At 48.7% G+C, this 22,784-nt stretch overlaps 1 protein-coding gene across 3 annotated transcripts in view; it reads right to left on the bottom strand.

Annotated features, from left to right (window-relative positions):
- The window catches only part of SYT9 (synaptotagmin 9), a 185,406-nt gene that overhangs the window by 23,600 nt on the left and 139,022 nt on the right, over nt 1-22,784 (bottom strand). Inside the window, exon 6 of one of the 3 annotated variants that reach the window (XM_057316935.1) lies at nt 20,898-21,027. In XM_057316935.1, the coding sequence (XP_057172918.1) occupies nt 20,898-21,027 (130 nt within the window). Of the gene's footprint in view, nt 1-4,515; nt 21,028-22,784 lie in introns of those variants that run through there. The other 2 variants (XM_057316934.1, XM_057316937.1) reach the window with 2 other exon arrangements.

The raw sequence follows: 22,784 nt of genomic DNA, 5'->3' as shown, positions 1-22,784 counted from the left end.
ACCAAATTAGGTTATAAATCCAGGTCTGGATTAACCAGAATGGCTGTCTCCACTGATCAAATGATTCCAATCATGACTAAATGTTTTGCGGGAGCTAAGCTCCTGCCGGGACAATTATGCGCAATTCATGCATTCATTCAACAACCACCACAGAATTGTGGAGTGCTTCCTCTGAGCCAGGTGCCAGGACTGGGTAATCACAGGCTAACAGAGCAGATATGGCTCCTGCAGTGTTGGACCACATTGCTCGAGTTATCCTTGACCTGACTAGGACCCTGCTAAAGATCTCACGCATCTGGCCCCGCGAGTGAAGAGCAGGATGGTGGGGACAAGACAGTGTCCGGAAGCGGTGGGTGCGCCGAGGCTGAGGGGAAGGCCCAGGAGCTGCTCCGTGCAGCATAGCCTGTTGGAGGCAACGGGCTTGGTTCTCAGGCCTCTGGTCTGCGGCCCCCGTCATGCATTCAGCACTTCCCGAGACACTTGTCACGCGCACAGGCTCTGCTCCTGTCTGGCTCATTCCTGCTGCCCCCGAACTAGGGGTCCCATACAGGATCTTTGCTGTGCAGGACTCTTACTAGATGTGAACAGGGCCGAACACAGCAAAGGGTAATGCTCACCGTAAGTGTTATCAAACAATCTGATTTACTTACTTGTGTCTATGGCCTTAGACTCTAAATTCCATGGGACATGGGGGCTAGCATTTCCCCCACTTTATCTCTAGTGCAGAATGCCTGGCACCTGCTCAGAAATAGCGGTTTATCAATGAAAACAAACCATAACATGCGAGGGGGGATGAAGGCAGACAGGACTGGCACACTCTACTACTGGAGGGAGGTCAAAGGTCCCCAACTCCACCCCCAAAGGGAAGGGGAGTCAGGTGCAGGTTCCAGGCAGTAGAGTCTGTGGAATGATAAGCAAATCCAGGCTTCCCCAGGGGTCCACTAGAATTCATCCATTCCCGTTCTCTCTCTCTCCACTTTTCCTCACTAGACTGTGCTCCTGGAAAGAAAGTGCCATGTGTTTTTATTGCTGAATCCTCAGTGTCTAGACATTGCATAGTACAGAATGGCCCTAAATAAGCGTTTATTGAGTAAGAGTCTCAGTAAAGCCATCAGAGTGCCGAAAAGCTACCTGCACTGACGCCGATGGCCAGGGGAGGGCAGCAAAGGGCAGCAGAGCTGATGGCAGAGGCTGAGGACAGGGAGGTTTGCTCTTTGGGGATAGCTTGGCATTCAGGAGAAAGTCCTATTATTCATGTGAATATCTGGGGACACTTGGAGGCACCAGGACAGGAGAACATTGCTGACAGAAGTCCAATGAAGCCCAGTGTCATAAAGGAGGGAGACCAATTTGAGCGGGCAGCTAGAGAGGCTAGGGGCCAGTGCCTGAGAAGAGGTGTGTGGACAGCAGGGTTCCAAGGGAAGTAGTCTAGAGTCACAGTGCTGGCAGCACAAGCCCTGTGCAGAGCAGCTCCCAGAGCTCCAGACTTACTCTTGGGGCTTTGGTTCTTAAAGTGACAAGTGTCCTGAAAGTCAGGCCTGTTACTGCCTCCCACCCTGGTTTGGGCTCAGGAACAGGAGGAGAAGGCCAAGACCAGACCAGGCTGTGTGGAAGGATGTTCCCAAGGTCCCCCATGGGTATGGGGACTGGCAGACTGCCAGATCGTTGGAAGCGCTCCTCATCTCTGTCAATTTCCCCTGGTGCACAGCGTGCTGAAGGCACGTGCGAGATGTAACAGGAGGCAGGTGGGGCACCGGCCATGGCTGCCTGCCAGGACTGCCTCTCACCCAGAGAGGTTCTCAGTGGGGGCTGCTGGTCCAGCAAACACGAACTGCAGACTCGATTGGCTGTCCTGTGGTGCCCACGTTGGCTAGAGAATTCTGTTTCCAGGAGGACAATGGAGCCCAGAGCTGTTGTGGGTGGTGGACCTCAGGGGAATGGAGGGAGTCACAGCTGGAAGGTTAAACAGACATCGCTAGGCGACAAGGAGATGGCGTCTCCTGTCAGCATGAAGGGAGTCTGCCTGAGGGTAGAAAACTATCCTCCAAATCAAGGGAAGGCCTCTGTGCCCTGATGGGTGTGACATGGCCAGCTAACCACCAAGTGGGAGGTAGGACACACGTCCCTTCAGGGTGCTCTGGGTGTCAGGAACTTTGGGTGGTCCTTAGCCCTGGAGAGTATGAAGAGGCACATAGCCTCAGATTTTTTGACCAAAACCTTCATGGAAGCAAATTTGCTGCATGATGCCTCCAAGTGTCCCCGCTGTGAGAAACAAGCGGCCCTGGGCCAGTCCACAGTTCCTTGAAGAAGCCCAGCTTCCCCGTGGAGGCAGAAGACCAATTTCTAAGTCCAGGTCTGGCGCGGGCCCTCTAGGGAAGTGGTGAGACAAGCAAGGCCTATATTTCTAGACAGTGGAAGTGCAGCAGAGACGCAGAGGGACGAGGACTGTGCGAGGTGGTGAGAGACCAGGTAGTAAGACAAAGGCAAGAGCGCACCTTCCGTACGTGTTCTTTTCAGCCTTTGTCCGTGTCCATGTGAAATGTCAGTAGGCATGCCTTCCTGAGTCCTTCCCTTCCTATCATTTGTGACCGCATAGTCAGAAAGCACTGGAAAGAGCTTTCTGAATACATGGAGTCTCTTCTATCTAGGCTCCCAGCAATTGAAAATGCCTCCCTATTTTTTTGTTCTGAGTATTTGAAAATCTTCGAAAGCTGAGGATAGAATCTGACCATATCAAACACGATCTCTTTCACTACCATGATCTCTATGATGATATGGTAATTTTCCCCAAGGGCCTAATTACTTCTACTTTGCCAAAGTGTTCTTGTTTTTCTACATGTTTTCTTTCTTTCTTCTCTTTCTTGCTTTCATATATATTTTTTCTGACCTGAACTCACTGTCTACATTTATCAGAAGATATCTTATGAAGCACACTGTTAATTACCTGCCCAGCACCCACTCCCTGCTAATTTCCTCCCTCCTACGTGAACCCTGGATTTGCCAGTTTCCATTACTCCCCAGGCACCTATGCAACTCCAGGGAAGAGGATCCATTTCTGGAGCTGGATCTGTTTGGCCCACATAATCCCATTCCTTTTGCCAGTGACAGATTCAAAAATTGGCATCTTCTGGCCAATGACATGTAAGGGGGAAGTCTGTTAAGAGCTCGAGGAATTGTTGCTCCCAACAGAAAGTGAGAAGTGCATTCACCTCTGGTTATTTTCATGTCTGGACGCAATGCCTGGATTGCATCCATCTTGCCACCAATCTGAAGATGGACCAAAAAGGGAAGACGGCGCAGCAGCCTGGAAAGATCCAGAGTTCCTGACCTTGTCATTAACCACCGTAGGGAATCTGCAATCCCTGAGTCCTGTCCAACTCTAACTCCTCAGCCAGAGGATACATTTCTCAGTGTTCAAGCCAGTTGGTGGCAGGACCTCATTCTTCACCTCCAAGGTCTACCGGTACATCTTGCCAGGAAATCGACTCAAGAGCTTGCCAGATCCTCTTGTTTTTAACCAAAGAAGACTTCCAGGAACTGTCTCCTTGGTGGGCTTCTCCCTCATGAGGAGAGTCTGCCTCCGCACTGCCCCTCTGCCTGTGAGCCTCCCTTGGTGGGGTCACTCTGCTAAGCCCCACGTGTACCTTCTCGATGAGTTTTCTGCCTCAGGGGCATGGCTTTCCAGGCGGGTGCCGCACACCAGCCTGCCCGTTTCTAAGTGGTCTCCTGATATACCTGCATGTCCACAGCTCTTGTGCTGGGTTACTGTGCTTGTTCTCTGTGTGGTGTACGTTAGAACGCTGGAGGTCCCTTACGGCTGGGCTTCGGATCTCACCTTCCACGTATCGAGGACACCCCTAGTCCCAAAACTCTTTTTCCCACATCCTACTTAATATCATCCAGAGGGACTAGTCCAGTGTGCTGTTTTGCTGTGTTATTTCCCGTTTCCTCCTGGTATTCACTTTTAAATCCTCTTGATGAGATTAGCTAATCTACCTCTAGTCCCCCCACGCCTCCGTAAGATCTTCATTCTTGGCTGAGGATGATTTCCTCTGGTACGTTCAGCCAGGTTCAGAACCTCATCTAAACATCAGCCTGGTCTTGTGAGGCAACTGTTGATGATCTTGGAGGCATTCCTTCCAGAGTTCCAAAGGACAAGGGGAGGAAGTAAGGAAAACACCACTCATGTTCTCAAGTCCTTCATTTCCCCCCCACAAAACCATTGTCTGTGGCTCATGAGAAACAGTAGTTTGACCAGTCTCAGCTGACTCTTTGTTACACCTTATTGACCATTAGGAGGCCATCCTGCCATCAGATCTTCGGGCCCATTCACAGCTGCCTCACAACAGCGAATCACCAACCAGGGTCTTTTTACGCTTCCCTCCACGCAGCTTTCTTCACACTCAAGTACTTGGGGTTTCTCCTTCATCTGTGCTTCTCTTCCGGAAACTGTGGCTTCCTCGCAATGGGACAGATCTCATTTCTCCTGGGTGTTGTTCTACTCATTCTAGCTTCTTTTCTATTTTTTTTTTTAAGATTTTATTTATTTATTTGACAGAAAGAGAGAGCCAGAGAGCATAAGCAGGGGCAACGGCAGAGGGAGAGGGAGAAACAGACTCCCCGCTAAGCAGGGAGCCCGATGTGGGGCTCAATCCCAGGACCCTGGGATCATGACCTGAGCCAAAGGCAGACGCCCAACAACTAAGCCACCCAGGCGCCCCCTAGCTTCTTTTCTATTGAGGGAGATTTCTACCATCTTCAGGTTTCATCTTAAACACAGCTAGACTGTGGCAAACTATGTGACAACAAATGGAGTGGCCCAAATCCAACATCCGCCAAATGTACTTCTGGGCAGCCCCAAGTCCATACGTGTTCTGCTAAGTCTGGGTTGCAATGAATAAAGGCTCACTCAAGGTAACTCAATAAAAAGGTTTAGCTAGGGATGGTGGTGGTGATTTATCGTGAAAACACTCACAGGGCAATAACGGAAATGGATTCTCACAGAAGTTCGAGAGCAGGAACCCTGGTAGGCATAGGTCCTATGGCCAATTAGCTCCTAGAGTTAAGCCAGGTCCAAGGTAACTCCTAGGACCTCTGCATCACAGCTTCTGGCTCTTGGCTCCGGCCCACTGTTACCTGAAGCTGTGCTCTGCTCCCTTTCTGCTGCCTGGCTTCTTCATCTTCATCTTCTGCTGAGCATACACGTCTACGCACTACAATTTCAGTGTACTTAGAATGTGGTTTTTCCATGGCCGACCGAGACCTCTAAAGCTTCTGTTTCATATGCTTGCCGACGCTTCCTTTTCTTGACATATGCAGGGTCACTGGCAGTATCTAATGGACCCAACCCACCGTGGACTATCATGTGACCATGGCGTATGTTACCGGGCAGCCCAGAGACTGGCTGCTGGGAACATGCGCCCTTCTTGACCCAATAATCTGTGGCCAGGGATATATGTTGCAAACCATGGTGATTAGGACTGCTTCTTCAACAGATGGTAGGGGTGGAGCTGTGTGTGCATGCAGGGGCGGCTGAGATGGGGCAGACACTATGAGTCACATACTCAGCGCAATTCCCTTGTAGGGTTCTGCCTCCCAGCTGCTCTGTGTCCCACCCTTGCTTCGTTTTCCTGACCTGCAACCTTGAAGTCTATCTGCTCGGACTCTCCAATGTTAGCTTACAGTTCCACCTCTCACCTCCTAGCCTGTCTTCTGACAAGCTTAGTGTTGCTTGATTAAAGCTCCTGTGGCTTGGCCAGGGGGTCCGCTCCTATCCAACGTTTCCACGGCAGCCTTGGTGGGGACCACTCAGCATTCCCGAGCCCTGGCCGCCCTGCTGGCATCAGCACAGGCTACACGAGATCACACACTCTCCTCTCTCTCAGCCCACACTCAGGTCTGACACTGGCTCCCCCTAGCCTCCTTCTCCTTGTTTTCTGGAACACAGAAAACTCCCCAGAAGATTAAATTCACATTCTCGGTGAAGGTTTCACACCATTATGAAACCCGAGTGACTTCTCCTCTTCTACGGTGTGTGTGTGCCTCAGCGCCTCCCTTGCTTGTGGGATTTCTTCCATTCTATTCTGCAACATTGTCTTCTCTATTAATCTGGGTTTTTAGAAACTTTTTTCAGGCTGTTTCATCTCTTCCAATGTCTTAGCTTGTCTGATTAAAGCCAAAAGGACACGGCGAGCGTTTGTACTCTGAGTTGTGAGGGGCAGCCTCTCGCATCAACTCTGAGCCCTTTAGGACTTTGGATTAAATGCTCAAAGACTGTCCACAGCAGGACCTGTTGGAAGTGAATGGAGGTGGGGGCTGTGAATTACAGCCAGGAGGAGAGGACTTAGCAGGAAGAAACTCCTGCATCAAGGCTGATGCTGAAAAGAGAGATGAGGTCTAGGGAGAGGTGTGGCATGCCCATTCAAGTGTCAGGGGCAGGACATGGGAGATGCATGGGAGGACAGGGTGCCGTCGATCTGAAGGGTCAGTTTCAAAGTGCGGAGCAGAGCATGCGGAAGAGGCTGGGCTGTTCCAGATACTCTGATCAAAGTTGACGGAAGAATAAGAGCAACGTCTGGATACTGGCAAAAGGCTCAGCAGGATCCAGGTGGAGCCAGGCTGGAAAAGGGCAGAGGTGCTTTCAGGACATGGGAACAGGCAGGGAGTATACAGAAGAAACCTAGGGATCTGGAGACCCAGGAAGAGAGGAGGCAGGGGATCATCTGGGCCTCAGTTCTGGTCATTAGGGCAGGTGGGAAGGGGCACTGTGTAAATCCTGGGTGCTCTGCACAAAGCTACTCCTAACACTGCCTGTGGAGTGACATCTGCTTCCACAGGCCACCGGGGCAAGATGGCGCCATGCTGTGCCTGAGCCAGGAGGGAGGAGCATCTGTGTGCTCTGCGAGCAGAGCCGGGTATAGGCCCAGGGCCATGTGTCTCCAGGTGAACGCCCACACATCCGTCATCCCTTCCCTCCCCTGTAATTCTGATCTTTCCTTCCCCCATTGGCCTTTTCCTCAGCCTATAAAAAATGCTCAGATTCTTGCTTCTGAAAAAGAAAAATCTCGAACTTGAAAGCCTTCACTGTTGTCTAGTGACTGGCCTGTCTCTTGCCTTCCCATTTCAGCCAGAAAAGTGAAAGAGTTGTCTATGTTTATGAACCCCTCCTCTGTCTCCAGGCTGGATGCGACCAGATACCACCACTCTGCTGAAACTGCTCTCCTTGAGGTGAGGAGACATACAGACATAAAAACTCAGGGTAGTCAGCCCAACCAACCCATGCATATGGAACCACAAGAGTGCTCTCTCTCTCAAGACATTTAATAAATTTGAAAGAAAGCAGAGAGATGAGCATAGTATTGAAGAATGATTTTAAAGTATTATTAAGTTTAATTTGACAAGGACTCGAACAGATTTTGCTAACCTTCCTTTTGTCTCGGCCAGCTCCATGATACCCTGGTTCCCCAGCACTCCTTGGCTCATGGAGTCCCCTTCTGGTCCTGCAGCTGATTCACTGAGCAAAGAGTTAGAGCAGTTTCTGTCTGTAGTTGCTCAAGGACTCAAGGACTCGTAAGCTCAGAGCCATCCACACTGACGACAACCCAGGGCTCTGCACTGCATTTCCACTGCTGCTCCCATTCTTAATGCTGCCCCTAGTTCCTGCTATTGAGGAAGTCCTTCTGCAGCAGGACAGTCTCCTGGGCTCCCATGAACTCAAACACCATCTGCAGACAGTGAAGGAAGCTGCATCTGTGCTGGGGGCTTTAGAGAATTAGTGGCTTAAAGCAGTAAGAAGAACATCTTCTGGGCTGAGTAGGCCTTGAAGACTCCCATGTGATTCAAAAGTCCTTTTCTTGCCCATTATTCCCTTTCTCGCTTTCAAGCATCTCCTCTAGCAGCAGCAGCGGGAGCTAAAGGCCATTTCCCTGTAACAAAGCACAGCTTTCCCGAGGCCTCTGCTAGTAACACTTTGGTGCCCACTGACGTGTGAGGGCAGCAGCAGGATGGGAGTGGCACAGCGGGCACACTGTGTGGGATGGCTTAGATTCTGCCGGACTCAGTGAGTGATGGCAGGATCCCAGATTTCCCCTTGTTATCTTGAGCACGTAGAGCTCCCCTGAGTTACTATTTCTTTGGCTACAGGGATCTCTGGATCCTTATTCCTGATACAAGGCTTAGTTCTAGGTATGCCCACATCCACACCATATTTTGGTTCCATACTTGAGAAGCAAAGGAAGTGTCACATTATTTTTAAGCAGTAGGATACGAGCCATTAGCGCCAATCCTGTGAGTGACCATTTTGCAACTTTAAGGAACGTAAAATTTTAAATGCAAGTGAAAGATCAGATTCTGTCACTCCCGACCACTCCCTACGAACGCACTGTTGGCTTCACCTGCGGCTCTGGTGCAGAGGCAGAACTGCAGCTCTGCGGCTGCCCTGCGCGCCTCAAGGTCCCGTGATGCCATCTTCCAGGGACCTCGGATGTCAACCCATTCCTGGGCCTTAGGTGCTCAGGTGAGCCAAACTCCCACACCCTCCGCCTCCACCACCAGATGGACCCAGCCTGCCAAGCTGAGAGCCTGCTTGGATCCTACCTCGATCCTAAAAGTCTGCGGTGAAGAGCTCCGCCACCATTCCAACAGAAGCCCACCCTGATCCTTGCCTTGCCTCTTGGCTTCTTTGTTAGAGGTTGAATCTGCAGCGACGGTCACTGCCACTGGAGGGCTCCACTCATGACCCCTGTATGGAAGCTTCCAGAACTAAGAAGGGAGCACTCCACCTCCCTATCTTAGTTACGGACTCTACCGGCTCCATGCCCATCTTCCCCTCCTGAGTAGTAGTATTGCCTGTTCCCATTCAGCTCTGCTCCTCAACATGACCATGATTCCAGGCAGCAGAGAGACAGAATATAGATAAGGCCCAACTAAAAACACTGAATCCGCATCTCCACGCCCCCTTCAGGGACTTCATTAAGCATTAATATCAGGAAGGAAAATTCAGAATGTTTACATTGCTTAATTTTAGTCAATTTGAATCTCTTTGGATGGCATTTTCTTGATTGGCGTTATGACCTTTTTCTAGTAAACATTCTAAATCTGGACATTTATCATCAATATGTACAGTATCCTCGGCTACCTAGGGGGGAAAGTACATCTTTGTTTTCCTGCCCCTCATTCATAACTGCTTCTCCTTCTAGAAGACTGAGGACAACTCAAGGTAGTATGCCCTAAGCCTTAGAGTTCAAGTTGCACTTTGTAATTGCTCAGTGAGTTTTTCCCCCCATTTCCTTATTTCTAAGCATTTGAATGATCATGTCATCATATTTCATGTAATGAACTCTATTTAAAATGGGGGGAAATACGTAATTCACCACTACTGATCACAGGCTTTACACATACAACTGGGCTTTAGCTCAGAAACAAAAATAAAATAGAGTAAGAATGGGATTAAAAGATAATGTTAGAGTTGCTAAAATACTGTTATTAAAAGAGTAGAGATTTGTTTTCATTCTTCACAGAGGAATTGTGGTACACGGCAGGGGACATCATGGGAAATGACAGGCATGTGACTGACCTTCATTCCTGAAGAATGGTGACTTTATCAACCCAAGGAGCTGCCAGCAGATACAGCCAGCCCACAGGTCCTCCAGGTCCATAAAGGTTTGAATTTCCCTTTGCAAAATATGATACAAACACAAAATGAAAGCAGCTTTCCCCCTAATTTTGTTTTTTTTTTCAAAGACCTCATCCATTTAGAGAGAGAGAGAAAGAGAGAGAGAGCATGAGCAGGGAGTGGGACAGAGGGAGAGGAGACTCCCCGTTGAGCAAGAAGCCTAATGTGGGGTTGATCCCAGGGCCCCGGGATCATGACCTGAGCCGAAGTCAGGCATCCCTCCCCCTAACTTTATACAGTGTATGTGTGTCATTAAGAGTGGAGAGTCTCTCTTTTAGCCACGACTATTTCAACAAGTGAGCTAAGCAACCAAACTTCGATGATGTTTCCTTAGGAAAACTTCATTCAGTCTACCATGTGCCACATTCTTTGCTAGGGACTAGACATACCACAGTGAGCAAGACAGAAGAGCTGATCTCATGGCAGCTTTGGGAATGGTTCTCTTCACTCCAAGGGAACACCAAAAGGGTCAGGAGTGGGATGGGTGTTTACCAGCGTCCCAGATAAGATGTTTCTCTTTCAAACAAAAGAAATCCTACCTCATATTGCTTACATAACAAAGGGAATTTATATGCTTACATATTCACAAAGGTCAGAGGTAACACCATGTTCAGGAAGGGCTTGATCCAGCAGTTCAACCACAGACTCAAGGGTCTGGATTCTTTTTATCTCTCTGTTCCGCCATCCATAGGGTTGGCCTCACCCAAGGCCTCAATCTTCTAGAGATGCAAAAGGGCTACAGCTGCTGCTGGGGTATATGCTTCTTTGTTTACATCCAAGAGGAAAGACAGCATCATTGTCCAAGCATTCACACCAAATGTTCTCCAATCATCTGTGACTGAATCAGTTTATGAAGTGCTAATCCCCATGGTTGGCTTGACCGGTTTAGCCTGGGACAGGGTCATAGTTTCATCACTGGAACCAACGATAGAGTCAGGCTCCCTAGAATCCCCAGTGAGAAATCAGAGCCGTCAGAAAGGAGGGCTGATGCTGGGGAGGCAACTAATAAACATTCACACTGTCTGTGGGCACCTGCAGAACTCGGCAGAACCCTTGTCAGCTCTCCTGCTTCTTATTCTTGGGGTGTGAGAACTAAAGCCATCTACCCCAAGACAGTTAACCATCTATAGAGTATGTTCTATGTTAACTTGACTTTACTATTCTACTGTCTTCATTAACACAACTTTACTACTCCTAGAGACCTTTGCCAAGAGAGATAAAAGTTGCAAATAACATCATTGCTCATTACAGGGAATTCTCAAAAGACCATTGATTGGTTCTTCCTTAGAGAGCATCAAAAGACAAGTTTACACCCCAAAACTCTTTGTTCTTTTCTTTTCTTTTGAGAGAGAGAGTGCACAAGCGAGTGTGTACACTGGCGGGGGGCGGGGGATGGGGCAGAGGGAGAGGGAGAGAATCTTAAGCAGCTTCCACGCTCAGCATGGAGCCCGATGAGGGGCATGATCTCATGACCCTGAGATCATGACCTGAGCCGAAATCAAGAGTCGGACGCTAAACCAACTGAGCCACCCAGGCACCACTACCCCAAAACTCTTTGAATCTTGGCCTCCGAATCCTCACCTTGTACCTAAACTATCACATCACGATCTCTACGCAGTTCTAACCCAGCTCCCCCATTCCATACCAGGCAAGCAATAAACTCAGCTTTGCCCTATCAACAGTTGATCTGGTGATGGTTGGGAAGCAACGTTCAACAGGCACAGCTCCTGAAAGACTTATTTCCAGGTTCGGTGGCCTTCCAGACCCCCATCCTCTGCCGAGATGCGCTATCCTTGCTCCAGGCCTCTTAACCCAGGAAGTTCCCATTTACCCCCAGATATCACGTGGGGGTGTGACTCTTTCAGAGGCTGGCAGGAACCTTTCTAGTGCATTTGGCCCGCTATATAAACCATCACCTCTGAATGCCATTCCTGGAGATGGAAGATTGCTGAAGGCCCAAGCTGACGGTGAACCACTTTCTTATTTAATTAGTATTCAAGTGTGCAGCAGAGGCGCTCCAGGGCAGTGACTGCTGGGGCAAGGTCAGTTTGAATGAGAGGAGAGTCAAGACGCAGTTGACTTTCTGTTCAGGCAGAAATGTTATTTTCCAACACGTTATTATTATCTCTTTTACCTCTAGTGTTACTCCCAAACGTTTCCATGTTTTGCATGATTACTATCTCTACAGACACTTGGAAGAATGCTGATTTTGCATCCCAGCTAAAGATGAGAAAATATTTAGTGTCTTTTTTTTTTTTCTGGTATAGCTAATTCAATACAAGAAAGAAGACTTGCTTGGGAAATACTGAGTGTTCTTGGCTTTGTTTGCTGACCATTTCTTCCACCAGCTGGAAATCCGATACCCCATTAACACTCACCATGCCTACTTGTCCAAACAACATTCTGGCTGCTTGTAACAATCGGCACGGATTCTAAAAGGCTTGTTAATGTTTTTCAGATCCCAGACAGGAGGGTATCTTTATGTCTTTTGCCACTGGTTTTGCTTCAGTGGCCCTGCAGGTGTTTGTGAATACCAGCATGCTAAATCTCATCAATAATAAGAGTTTGATTTTTGAAAAAAAAAAATCTCAATTATAAGTACTTTATTTTATCCAAAAAATACTTTTCTAGATACTTTTCTCTTTTGTATCGTCACAGATAGGTGGAGCGAATCATTACATTGTATAAAACCTCCGTTGAAGTGTTTCCCTGGTGAGAAAAGCCAACTGATAGACTCATGTCCTTGTCCCTTCTGATCAGTTCTCATTCAGGGTGCAACTGTCTACCACTCGTCAGAGACACCTCTGTGGTGTTTCTGCTTCCTCTGTCTCTTGCAAAAGAAGACGCTGAAGTACTCTAGGATCTGGCCACCTACATCAGCTCGAGGGGGCCCTTCATGATTTACTATGGTGCCTCGTTACTGTTCTGAACATTTCTCAGTTGCACTCAAAATGCAAAGCTATCACCAGATGGCAGTTCATGATGTTAAAAAAAAAAAGAAAGAAAGAAAGAAGGAATAGGCCCAAAATGGAGTCACTTGTGCTAAAGCTGCACGTCAGCAAATCAAGACTTAACACATAACCCAACTGCAGTTTCAGACTCTCCCAGGAATGTGACCTTTAGCCAGTCAACCTGGACTTACCTGGTCAGCGCTAGTGAGGTAACCTGCCTGACCCCTCACTTCCCCCAAAGGAAGGTGGTCTTGCCTGAACCAATCCATTCTTTCCTAGAACAACTTTGCTTTACCTCCTTCTGCCTACCGAAGTCTTTCATCTTGTACAGCTCCTTTCGATCTGCCAGATGGGATGCTGCCCAATTCACCAATTACTGGATAAAGCCAGTAAGATCTTTATATTTACTCAGTTGAATCGATTTTTAAATAGTGGGAACAAAGGGAGGAAATGACCTCTTCTTATATCCTTCTCCTAAATGGAGAAAAGTTAATCAAAACTTGGAGCTTAATAAGGACCATTTTCATTTGAACAGCCCACTGCAAATTCAGTGTCTGCACCGTTTATATCTTGCCCTGAACTGACTTCCACTTTGGACTCGTCGAATGGAAAATTGTGGAACTTTAGAACTAAAGGAACCCAAATACTTTCACGCTATGTCTCATTCATTCATTCATTCATTCATTCATTCATTCATTCATCAGTACTAATTCAATACCTGTGTAACAGGGATAGTATTTCCATTCTCTGCAAATCATGCTGTTCCATGCAAGGAATCCTAACACAAGGTCAATCAGCAGCGAGTCCCTCATGAAACAAGAGTCTGGAAAGCCAGGCCTTGTTGAGAGAAAAGAGATACACCTAAATTCCAAATGTTCCCTCTACGTGTTGAGAGGAAACCCTGGACACCTGAGCATAACACATAAGTAGAGAGGAATCGTGCTAGATATAAAGGAAGTGTAAGCAGAAGGAGTCGGGGTCCCCCCAAAAGAAAGACGAGATACAGCTTTCGTGACCTAAGAGAAGTCCCTCTAGGTCCCCGGCTGTTTTCCCTCATCTGCTAGCACAAGCACACCTCCTGCAACTTCCCAGGAGATGTCAGAATTACAAAGACATGCAAATACCACTACTGTCCACCCAGCCAGGAAACAGCCCGACCATATCAGAGACAATCAGTCACTGTCCAACAGCCAGTGCTGTTTCAAAAGTAAGCAAGGCCCTGCCCTGGGCTCCAAGATAAGGAGCCCAAGGCTCCAGTCAGTTTATATTGCCCTCGCACTCCAGAAGCATGCCCGGAGCCCCTTCTCCTTGTCTAACAGTTACTTCTGCTTCACTATGACGTCAAAGCATAGTCCCCTAAAAGGAGCACAAGCTTCATTAACAAACAGAGGATGAAGGTATACGCATGTTTTCTGAGTATGTCTGCACAACCTGTGTCCGCCTTTACAAGTATGACAAAGCTCCCCTTTCTGAATATTCATCCTAAACTTTATTTTATTTTTATCCTAAATAAATAAAGAAAAAGAACCTGCTCATCCTTGCTAGGTTGGGGGGCGGGGGTTCGTGGCACCAGAAGTTACTCCCTGTGATCTCCTTATTTGCTGCAAATGAAGTTTCCTTTGTGTGACAGCTCCCCAGGGTGTAGTCTCCACCTGTAACTCACCAAGGAGCAAACCTGCATTAGCTCAGTTACAGAAGTTTCCACCAGCTGGGAGGAGGAAGTAGACAGCCTTTGGCAGAAGAGAGAGGGAGAGGAAAAGAGCGGCTCTCATGTGAGGTCCTGACTTCACCCCTCAGGCCCAAAATCCCAAGTTTCAGGTGGACTGAGGAGGAGGCTGAAGGCGGATGTGGCCCCTCCATCAACATGAGGCCAGAGAAACAATGTAGAAATGGCCACATGGGGCGCCCGGCTGGCTCAGTGGGTAGATCTCTTGATCTCGGGGTTGTGAGTTCAAACCCTTTGAACATTGGGCATGGAGCCTACTTAAAAATAAAATCTTAGGGGGCGTCTGGGTGGCTCAGTCGTTAAGCGTCTGCCTTCGGCTCAGGGCGTGATCCCGGCGTTCTGGGATCGAGCCCCGCATCAGGCTCCTCTGCTGGGAGCCTGCTTCTTCTTCTCCCACTCCTCCTGCTTGTCTGTCTCTCATTGGCTGTCTCTCTCACTGGCTGTCTCTGTGTCAAATAAATAAATAAAATCTTTAAAAAAAAAAAAATAAAACAAAAATAAAATCTTTAAAAAAAAGAAAAGGCCACAAAACTGAACGGGCTTGCAGAGGGCGCCTGTAATGTCATCAAGTCTCCTGCAGCTCCCATGTGTCCCTGATGTTTGGAGGGTGTGGAAAGGAGGTGACTGTTAGCTGACAGGATTCGAGGGAGGTCCAGCAAGTGGGGAAGGGCTGCAAAGACTTCTCAGGCTTCCTAGGCCGGGCATCAAGTGAGAGGTGCCACCAGCCCTCAGAGATCTGTCGGGCTGGCAAGAACCAAGTTTGGGTCTGGTCAGCCTTTTAGGGGCCAAACTCCAAGGAAGCAATCATGCCTGGCTTGTACTGTGAGGACAGGTCGCAAGTTCCATGAGCAGAGATCCTCAGCACAGGCAGTGACAGTGGCGTCTGATGGCCAAAGACAAGAAGGACAATGTCCCAGGTGAGATAAAGCATGCAGCCTGCCCCCCCCCCCCCCACAGGACTTCCCTACACTTGGGAAGGAGGGAGGAGAAGAGGCCTTGAGGAAGAAGGGAAATAACTGTGGTAAGGAAATTGAACATGACATCTGACTGAATATTTAACCCAGAGAGACTGAAATAATCTAGAAAAGACCAGAAACATTAATGAGCAAGATCAAGTTTATGTTTTTTCCCTTCCTGTTCCTTACCAGGGTGGTATTCATTTTAGAGAATAAAGAAATTTACATTTTCTTACACTATTTAATATACTTTAAATGCTTCTTGTTCTCTCAGTTCCCATCTAGAGCAAGCATCCTGTTCTCTGAGACGCCGAGAACTTCTGTTGGATTATGTGTGGGGGGGGAAGAGACTGACAGCATGTGGCCCTCCGGGTACCGACTCCTCATCCCCTCCATCACTACCCCTGACACACACCTTAGGCCTGTGCTCAGCTCACTGACCCGGTTCTTGAGCCACCCCTTCAGAGGGCCAAGCACGTGATCGCCAGCCTCAGTTTATTCCCGACTTACCACAACTGGATTCATGGTATTTCCAAAGACCTGCAAGGGGGGTGCTATGGGCAGCTGAGGTCCCCCCTGCTTCAGAGCGGCAGCACTTTCCAGGGCTCTCCCCTCCTATCCCTCAGTCCAGATCCACCCCCACGCCCCCCAACCAGTCTCAATTTCCTTCTCTGCTAGTCTAGTCCTCACCTGGGACCCAAGTCCTGCCACAGATTCAAACTCCTTTGATAGGAACTTGATCTCCTGCGTGGTTCTTTCCAGCCAACCCCTCTCCTTTCTGGAGAATCACTCCTGTTTCCTCAATCTTTTATAAATAACAATTTGCCCAAAGTGCTAAAGCCTCTGACTCGCTCACTTCAAAATCTGGGGAGCAGTGGGGTTCGCCTGCATCAATTTCCCCATCCTGCCTGGGCCCTCCTCAGGAAGCTGGAGTGGGCACTGGCTCACATTTCTGACCTCCGACCTAGAGCAAAGTGGGCCGGGGGAGACCCAACCAGGGCAATCAAATGGCGTCTCCCGGGAATGTGTGTACCTTGAAGACTCCAGGCAGGCTCTGCGGGCACTTGGCGGATACGATCTAGAGCTGGCTTCAAGGGCCTGCTCGTATAGCGCCCGGGGGAGTCTGGGTAGCTGATGTTTGCTTCAGTTCTACAGCTGTAAGTTCACACCTTTAAGGAGGCTCCAGAGGGTGGTAGATGCCAGACAGGTGTACTATGTACTATGTACTATGTACTATAATCGGGGTCCCTCAGTTATATGGGGATTGTTTAAGCCCTCGTTGCAGGGCGCACTGGGCTCAGTGAGGTGGCCCTGGAGACCAGCAGACCAGCCAGGTGCAGAACCCCGTTAGCCTCACACACATACATTATGAAGGGCTGCGTTTGGAGAGAGGAGACTTATCCACACCCAAGCACAACTCGAGTAGGTCTTTGGGGTTTAGAACCTGGAACCTCAGCCAGGCAGGGTAACACTGCTGATCTTCACCAGGTATTCTGCTTGGGTAGTCTACCTTCTCGCTCTTCTGGAAAAGTAAAACTTTATTTAGCCAAATAGTGACTGTGTCTGTTCTTCCCATGAGACCAGGTCACTACTTGTTAATGCAGAGGTTATGTGGCACTACAGTGGGAAGTGATGAAAACCTGGAGCTGTTTTCTTATTCTTTGCTGGGGTTCGTGATGGAGGCCAGCTCCACATGCAGGACGGTGGGAAAGCTGCTGGGATGTGGCCAGGCCAACACCATCTTCTCTGGGATATACAAAAGACGGGGCTGCGGTGGGAGCTCCAAGAGCTCTGTCACCTCCTGAGGCCCCACGGAGGGGCTACTCCTGTCCCCAAGTCCCAGGCAGTCGGCTCTGGGGGAGTCTGCACAGCTTCCCAAGCCTTTGACATCATGGAGAGTAAAGGGAGCTGTATTGGCTGACCTTTGAGTGTGCAGTGAAGCCATCCAGAAACCCTGTGAGAAAAATGGAGTTTTGAACTCACTGGCTTTGAAGACTCCATCTGCCACCTGCCCTGGCAAGGTCAGGGTGTGTTGGCTGCAGCCCTGAGTTGGCTGCCAGATCTCTGCAGGGCTCAGGGTTCGGTCCTAACCCGGTCCCTCAGCCCCCAGCAGTGACGGCTTCTGCCAGGTCAGCCTCCCTTTATACTAAACCCTAATTACCCCATATTCTCTCTCTTCCCTTTCTCTCATTCATTCATACACACATGCTTATGTACACACACACACACACGCAGAGCTGGGGCTTAATTTCTGTTTTTGCTTTAAAGCAGAACATTTAAAAGTTCGCAGAGAGTGTAAGAAGAAAGGAGAAAACACAGAACTTAAATACGTGCACCTATGTCCAGTTGCGCCTCAAATGACCCCTCCCCCCATTCTGAGGGGATGGCTGCCCGGGGAACAGGGGATGGGGGACTTCCAACCTCCCTTTTATCCTCTGTGACAAACACTGTGGGTACGAGTCCCATGAGGACACACAGCAGTCCCTCCCAGTGTGGGCCATGCACAACAACAACCATGATGGAGAACGTCACGGAGCGTTCCTTACGTGCCCACCACGGTGCTCCCCATGGAGCCATCAGACCGTTTACTCCTCACAACCACCCTTGGGAGACAGACACTGTTATGGCCACTCTGCAGATGAGAAAACTGAGATTCAGAAAGGGAGAAACACACAACTTATGGGTGGCAGCACAGAGGTTTGAACGTAGGTCCATCCAACTCCACGGTGAGCGTCTGCACCCACGGGCTCTGCTCCCGCCACCTCCGTCCTCCGCCATCCGCAAAGCACGGTGACCTCTCCAATCCTGTTCTTCTTCTCATCCGGTCCCAGTGCCCCAATTCTGCTAGCTGCACGTTTATTTTCAAAAGGAAAGTATGGCTTCCGCTCTGGGGCTGGATGTGCAGCCCTGGGCACGTACTTCCAAGAGACAGGACACCGCGGAGCAGAGGGACCCTCGCTGTGCCGGCCATGTGGTTCTGCTACAGCAGTTACTAAACCCCCTCGTGCCGGTCGAAGCCATTCTAGCTGCTGCAACAAACGACCCCAAGTTTCGGTGGTTTAACCCCAGAAGCACGATTTCTCACTCACACAGCTGTCACACACACATTTGCAAAAAGCCAAGTGCTCAGGGTTTCGGGAGTATCTCCTAGGTTTGCAAAATCAGACAGCGCGTTCTCCTCGGCCGCGAAGGCAGCTTCCGAGGCGTGCTTTCTACACTTCCCATTGGGTACCGTCCGTGCACTGCCTCTCGGGAGCCCAGTGTGCAACGCACCACATGTCCTTCCTCCCCAGCGAGGGTGTTGAGAAGGAGCTGCCTGTGCACCGAATCGGGGCTCCCGTCTCGGCCCCACACCACACCCCAAAACCTCACTCCTTCCCCGCCCCGTGCCCTGAGAAGTGGAGAGCTCTGTGACACTCCGGCACCCTCCAGGTTACAAGCAAGAATTAAAGTCAGCAGTGGCTCGCTCACAAGTGTGCAAAAAGTCTACTATAACTGCTCTGATGGCCACTCCTCCTGACAGACGCAGGCAGGATCGTGAGCCCACACACGGACTCCCTGGAGAGCTCCACCAGGAGCTGAAGAATCAAGGGGCAGCTGGGGCTGCCTCCATCTCCCAGCTGCTTTTCAGGTGGTTCACGGGGTTTGTGGGTCTCCCTTAGGGATTAATTTTGAGTCCAGGAAAGAAAGAGTCCTAGCTTCAATGGCCCAGGGGCAGAGGTGTCCGCAGGGATCTGTAAATTAGGGGGCTCTAGGCGCTGCTCAAATACACCCAACGGCCCCGCAGCTTAGAATCAGTCCGTAAGGCCTGTGCTGCTCTTCTCCTTCCAGTTCGGTTTCCAACAAAGGGAGACGGCGCCTTCCTCCCCGGGCCCGCTGCCCCTCCACAGTGGCCCAGCACGTCTGCTTCAGCCTGACTCTCCTGACTCTCGATGGCGGCAGATCCCGCACTGCGAGGCTCTTGTCTTGGCCTCTCGGGAAGGCTTTGCAGGCAACAGAGCTGCCTGCGCTGGGAGAATGACAGGAAAGTTCTCTGCCTGGAACCCATGCTCCTTGGAGTCCCAGTTCCCAGGGGCTCCCTTCCTTCACTCACCAAGAGCAGGAGGGAGAACGCTTCACGGACAATCTCACCTCCCTCCTTTGTGCTCCCGTGGCACCTGATGTGGACGTTAAAGCTTACGACTGTGCATTTTAATGATTGGTTTGCATGCCTTCTTCTGTCTCTTTTGTGGTCTATAAGCTCTTCGGGGGAAGGTTTCTTATTTACATCTATTTTCTTTATCTAATATAGCATTTGACTCTCACGAATGTTACCTACTGAATGCAATTTCTTTTTGAGAGAATGAGTTAGTAAATAAATAGGAGAGTGAGTCCTTGGGCAAAGATGGATGGGGGAAGCATAAATGAGAAGTAAGTGATGGGGGAAGGGGGTGGTGAGTGAATAAAGGTGTAAGGCAGAATGATGGCCTATTGTATCCAAGTATTCACTCCTCCCTTCTTCCTCATGCACAGAACCCTGGTTTTCAGTTGGGCATATTTCCACCCAACAAAAGAATACATTTCCCACATGTGTCCAGGTGACTGTTCTGTGACTAATTTAAATACAGGTAAATGTGTTACATGAGACATCAAGGAAAATCCTTTAAAAGAGAATGTGTATGCTTTTGGCTTTTATCTCTCCACCTTCCTGTGACCTGGAAGATATGTGATGGTTGGAGCTTAGCAGCCATATTATTCAATGAGGTAACCTCAAAAAAACAAAAAAACGAAAAACAAAACAAACCCATACTGGGACAGTGAAGCAGAAGACAGAAGTCTAGGTCTCTACTGATCACAGAGCCACTATAAAACTCTAGACTGGCTTCTTCTGGACCTTTTTTAGTTTTTAATTTTATTTTAAAGATTATTTATTTATTTGTTTGTCAGAGAGAGAGAGCACAAGCAGGAGGAGGGGCAGGGGGAGAGGGAGAAGCAGGCTCCCTGCTGAGCAAGAAGCCCCATGTGGGACTTGATCTCAGGACCCTGGGAACATGATGTGAGCTGCAGGCAGAGGCTTAACCAACTGAGCCACCTAGCCATCCCTGGACCTTTTTTTGTGTAAGAGAGAGATAAATTTCCATTGCGTTTGTTGTTTTTTTGGATATTTATCACACGTAGTTGAATCTGATTATATCCAGCTTGTCCAATATCACAGGTTAATGCTAGAGCGGTCCTGGAATCTGGGCCTCCTCTCTCCCAGTCTCAAGTTCTATCTGATGCTATGCGTAAGTCACCGTATGGCAGCCTGAAACTCCACACTCATCCAGATCTTGCAGATACCCAAAGCCATAACATGGAATCAGAGACTCTAGATCATTTTTGAAGACAAACAAAGTGAGTGATGAATGATCAATGTTCAAAACCTACTAGACAGGTAGGGTGCATAGACTCAACAACCTTAGATTGAACACAACTTCAACAGGCCCAGGAAAGGCAACCAGAGAAATCCATCAGTAACCACAGAGTTACGCTCACACTTTGGTGGCTCCTACATTTCAACAGCAAACCATTTATTCTTTCATGAAGTGCAACATGTGGGCGTAGGGTCTTACCTCCACCAAGGAATGCCAGTGTGCGATGGGCTTCCGAGGATACGACAACATTTCACTCCAGTGGTCTCTGCCCAGCCTCTCAGCTTCGTTGCCTACTTGACACACGCCGATGATCTCATTATGACCTACACTGTGAAAATGGCCCACAATAATTTTTTCTTAAAATTTTGGTATGTAAGAGCAACACCTACTCAATTAAACTAGTAGGAATTAGGGGAAGGGTGGTTCTTTTCATTCCCTCATTTAAAACTACAGGACAAGCTTAACACCTAATAGAACTTGGGATCCAATATTGTCCTTGGGGGCACAGAGAGGAAGAGCGGAGTGTGGCCATCACAAACCTTGGCTTGTCCCTGACGCAAGCTAAGGGGAACAACTTTGGTTCAAGAACTAGGTTGACCTCCAGGTCTTCAAACCTATGTAATGAAGAGGAGGCCATCTGAAAGGAGTTCCTTGCATTAATGGCTGCTCAAATTCCCGTAAGAGGCAACCAAATGTGGGTAAAGGAGATGCACCATGTCGGGTAGCTGTGGTCTGGAGCTTACAAAGGGGGCAGGGTGGAGATAGCTCCCGGTCTCCTGGCAACCCCTCTCTTCAAAGAACATGCATGCTCATGCTCTCCCCTCCTTCCAAGCCCATCTTTGCTTCTTTGACCCAACTTGACTCCCTCCTATAGAAAGATACTTAAGCTTCTGTAACTTCAGGGCTAATATCTCTGAAACTTTCCCTGGGTATGTCCCTGCCTTGGGACAATTTTTCACCCTTACCAGGTTTTGGTTAGAAGTTGTCTGCATAACTAGAACAATATGCCCATCCTTTAACTCTTTGGGATCCAAACTCATGGGCTTTCTTTTTCCTTCCTGCAAAGATGAGTGATTTTTCTCCTATTTGTATGTAGGGAATAAGGGCGAGACATGGGTGGGGGAGTGTGAAGGATATTCGAGTCTATGCTCATTAAATTCAGTTGCATGCAGAAGCCCCATGAATTCTGCCATGGATTTTTCCAGGCAGATTCATGAGTTTACTGAGAATTGAACTGAAGCAGAGCTCATATAATCAGATTTGTCGATGCGGGAACTTGGCAATCGCTCTAAAAAAGCTGGCCTAGCTTTCCACGGTTGGTGGGCAATGGCCCCTCCTGTGGGCTGACACTATTGGTGTTGCGTTTCCTGCAGAGAAGACAGGATAAGGTCTATTGCCCAACGTGGGCTGTCACACCCATAGGCTGCTGAGCCAAGCCATGTGTTCCCTGGGTTGGAAGATGTTCTGCTTGACCTAGGCATCTGCTAGAAAGAGTGTCTGGGGTACTGAAGCTGCTTTACTGACATTTCAGGGGTATGTGGGAAAATTCTTAGCTACAAATAATATTTGTAAGATTATATTCGAAGTCAGAATGATTTTTTTTTTTATAATTGTGCCCAGACCACGTGGGAGGTTTCCAATTAAAAAGAGACTCTGCATTTCAGTCTAATGACTGGTTTAACGTGTCTAATTCCCTGTTGGTACTTCCTTTGCATATTAAAATGACTGTTTTTCAAATCTGTCCTTTAAATACACAATTGGCTACAATGCAAGCTATAAATATCTCTTCTGTGCTGTATTAATTAGAAAGTCGAGCATCTTATACATTTTAATGTACCCTGTCATCCATACTGATTCTAGCATTTTCAAGAGAACATTTCTGTTTGCTTTCAGACTTAAGTGGATGGAAATGATCTTTATTAAACACACTGGGAGAAGGGAAAAAAATAACAGAGTTATGTATTTAGAAATGTTGGTGGCGTGGCTAAAGGAATCACTCTGCTATTTAGAGTGGAATCTTCCCACAAAGGCCAGGCAGGATTGCGCGGGAGAAGATTAAGACCTGCAGGGCCCTGGTTTCCCAGG

This window comes from Ursus arctos, unplaced genomic scaffold (genome assembly GCF_023065955.2).
Source record: "Ursus arctos isolate Adak ecotype North America unplaced genomic scaffold, UrsArc2.0 scaffold_22, whole genome shotgun sequence".
Lineage (NCBI taxonomy): Eukaryota > Metazoa > Chordata > Mammalia > Carnivora > Ursidae > Ursus > Ursus arctos.
Note: the sequence above shows the minus strand (reverse complement) of the source record. Positions and strands in the feature narration are given on the sequence as shown.